This window comes from Telopea speciosissima, chromosome 3 (genome assembly GCF_018873765.1).
Source record: "Telopea speciosissima isolate NSW1024214 ecotype Mountain lineage chromosome 3, Tspe_v1, whole genome shotgun sequence".
Classification (NCBI taxonomy): Eukaryota; Viridiplantae; Streptophyta; class Magnoliopsida; order Proteales; family Proteaceae; genus Telopea; species Telopea speciosissima.
In genome coordinates this window covers 34,269,351-34,273,084 of record NC_057918.1, presented here as the reverse complement: position 1 = coordinate 34,273,084, position 3,734 = coordinate 34,269,351, and the positions used below count along the sequence as shown (strand labels likewise).

General features: G+C 37.6%; 1 protein-coding gene across 1 annotated transcript; it reads right to left on the bottom strand.

Annotated features, from left to right (window-relative positions):
* Positions 1–397: 397 nt before the first annotated feature.
* On the bottom strand, positions 398–919 carry LOC122655105 (UPF0481 protein At3g47200-like). The gene has a single exon (XM_043849341.1). It carries the CDS (start codon positions 917–919, stop codon positions 398–400), a length of 522 nt encoding a protein of 173 aa, XP_043705276.1.
* Positions 920–3,734: the final 2,815 nt, after the last annotated feature.

Genomic DNA, 3,734 nt, shown 5'->3' with positions numbered 1-3,734 from the left:
TTCTTGTTCTGATCTAACTCTAAGATTCTCACTGCAGTTCTTTTTCCACAATGACATCTAATGTTTAAAAACTTAAGTACTTTGAGTTGCTCTCATTTATTGGGGAATTTATCACCCCAGAGGTTTAACGAAAATATAATTTTACCCCCCAGTTTTGAATAATTCTAAGTACCTCCCTGAGGTTTACAAACGTTAACAAAGACACCCATTTTGTCAATTCATGACTAATAGTGTTAAAATTAAGAGGAAAATTGACCAAATTGCCCTCATCTTCCCAAATATGAAACCATCGTCACCCCTTCACTACCTCTTCTCCTTCTTCTTCTAAAACCTAATCGTTTCCATTTATCACTTTCTATGGGTGAAGCTTACTCCTCAGCTTCGACCATTATCCATGCTAATTGCTACTGCAATACAAATTCACATGTTGGCAGAGACCCACATAGTAGGATTCCTCCACTTCAATCTCCATGCAGAGGTTATTGAAGAGAGGGGTTACCTCTTCATCGGAATCCAAACGGTTTACAACGATTCCTCTCTGCTGAAGAAGTCTCGCATCCTTGTTGGACCGAATTAGGTTATCCATAAGAAGAGCATAAGACGAGATTTGCTTTGTGTACTCAGGGCAACACTGCTCTAACGCGACGAGATTTCTCAGGATCAAATCGCTGTAATCATAGATTTTCAGAGGAGGAATTTGGAGTTCACCTCTAGCAAATTTTAGGTCTAATAAGATATCCTGCACAGATTTCTTGATCATGATAAAGTGAATGGAAACCACACAAAGAAACTTCTGACCACATCTTTCTTTGTGTTTCTTTCTCATAATCAGAAACAGTACTGTCAGTGTTGGAAACTGCTTACCTGCAACTTTTGCTATGGAGAGAACCACTCCAATTGAAGAATAGGCGAAAGACATGATTGCAACGACAATCGAGAGCCATGAGAGCTTATGGAAATTGGGTATCTGAGACAGAATAATCTGTATGGATGCAAATATCACCACGAATGGATAATTTGATGTGTAGCAATGAGCTTGATGACTGTTCTTGTGGAAACAATTTGACCTTTTGAAAGCCCTGATATAAAAAATAAATAAAAGGGTAAATTACACGTCACCCCCTGGTTTTCAAACGAAACTCAGATCACCCCTGGTTTAAACCCTAATATGACAAATTAGTCCCTACCGTTTGTTTTATGCTGTTAAGTGATGATGTTAGCCAGTTAAATAAATTTAAATCCTTAAACTACCCTTGACCAATGTTGAAGATGAAGAAAGCGTAGTATTGTAAATTTAATTCTAATATTTTAGTATAAGGCTACAATAGTCCTTTCACACCAATAACTAACAGCAGACTAACACCGTTACTGTAGAAAGATGGAGGATTAGGAATTACACGTCACCCCCAAGTTTTCAAACGAAACTCAAATCACCCCCTGGTTTTTGAAAATACTCATCTGTCCCCCTCTACAGTAACAATGTTAGTCTGCTGTTAGTTATTGGTGTGAAAGGACTATTTTACCCTTGTACTAAAACATTGGAATTAAATTTACAATACTACCCTTAAAAATCTATGTTTGGATGTCAAGGGTAGTTTAGGGATTTAAATTTATTTAACTGGCTGACATCATCACTTAACAACATAAAACTAATGATAGGGAGTAATTTATCATATTGGGATCTAATACAAGGGTTGATTTGAATATTTTCAAAAACCAGGGGTGATTGAGTTTCATTTTAAAATCAGGGGTGACGTATAATTTATCCATTTTTTTCTTTGCGAGGGCAATTCTGTCAGTTCACATCATATTTTTAACGTTGTTAGTCATGAATTGACAGAATGGGTGTATTTGTTAACGTTTGTAAACCTTAGGGGGGGTATGCAGAATTATCCAAAACTGGAGGTAAAATCATACTTTCGCTAAACCTCAGAGATGGTATGTGTAAATTACCCTTTTTTTTTGTACGAGTTGCTCTCATTTACAGTAGAAGTTGACATCGATCTTACCTGCATAATTCAAAAGAATCAGAGTCGTGTGCATTATAATAAGGGTAGTGGTGTATGGAGGCACGGCCTTCATACTTGAAAATGATTGAATCGACCCTTAGAACACAATCAGTACAAGTAGAGCAAAATGCTAGGTTACTCAAATTGTTGCTCTTATTTTTTTACATGGAATTATTGCAAAATGAATCAAAGTTGGAACTTAACAGATGGAACTCATACTATTGAGTTGAATATGCAAGGGAATTGCATATTTCTTTATCTAATAGATGGAAATCAATGTTGGAGCTTAATATTTAATAGATGGAAATCATACTACTGTTTTCTTAATCTATCACAATTGAAACATGGATTTTGCTCTAAATTGGGATAAACCCCAATTTCAAAACTAATTAAGAGAAGGAAGAACAGAAAGAGAGAATGTAACCTAATTTCACATAAACGAAGAGGAGTAGCAGTGTAATTTACCCTTACTACTTAGTACAAGGAAGAGTAGAACGTCGCCTAGACGAGTTGGAGCTCGCTGGAATGAGTAGCAGGTCACCAACAATAGGACGCAAAGGTCTATTTTGTTGGAATGAGCAGCCGGACGACAAGAGGAGTAACAGTCCCTTGTATAACAGCTACAGCAGGTCGTCGTAGCCTCTATCAATTGCCAGTGATGGATTTAAAGAAGACCGGAGGTTGCAGTACTCTGTCTTTTCCTTCTTAACTCCCTCCCCTCTTTACCTCGGTTTGAATTGTTTACTTGTGAACCTGACTCTCAACCCCCATAGGGTGGATTTCATCTGAACAGATGTGACACATTCTCGTAGGTAACGCGCTCACCTACATGAATATGAACCTAACTCTCAAATAGAAAGGTAATTTTGTCAAAGCATGTTTTTATTAACACCTTTAGTTTTGGGGGTATGGGAGTAATTGTCAAAAACACAAGGGAGGTCAATATAATTAATTAATACTTAGTACAGAAGAGATCCATGTAATTTATTCTTGAGAGAGAACTACTTGGAGAACAAGTAACCTTATAAGGTTTAACAACTAAACTAATTAGCCTTCTTTTTGGCTCTTGTTCTTAATTCTTATTTGAGTAAATTATTCCCCCCTCCCCTCGATTATACTCAAATGACAAACCCCTCCCCTGGATATTGAGTAATGACTCTTCCCTCCCCTGCATTAACAAGATTCTATCAACCGTACCCATGCCGTCAAAAATGGCTGTTAAGTGATGACATCACCCAAAATATTTTCTTTTAAATCCCAAAATGCCCTTGTGTTTGTGATATTCCAATAATACCTTTAACCATATCAAAACCCTAAAAACTTAGCCACCATCGCTGCCACCACTTCCGTAGCCACGGTCACCACTACCGCCGCCCTCACGAGGTCCAAAACGAGACTAACGCCATTGATGGTGATGATGAGAAAGCTATGGGGATGCAGAAAGGGAAGACCATAGAAGATCCACATTACACAGTTCAGTATAGATGCAAGAAACGGATTAGGTTTGAATCCCTCCACCGCCTTCTTCCATACCTTGTATATGGTTAAAACAGGGAGAGATAGAGAGAGAGAGATGTGAAGAAGAGGGAAAATTCCAATTGGATGTGTTTTGAATCACTTTGAATTAAATTCCTAGTATGTGTTTCATGGTTTAGGTTAAAATTTCAGATGAATCAGTATGGCTATTGAGAACAAGCAACCTCCATCTAGGTTGTTCATGAAACC

What these genes read in the sequence shown, in the direction of transcription:
- LOC122655105 (XM_043849341.1), bottom strand. Translation starts at nt 919, where the DNA reads ATGTCTTTCGCCTATTCTTCAATTGGAGTGGTTCTCTCCATAGCAAAA.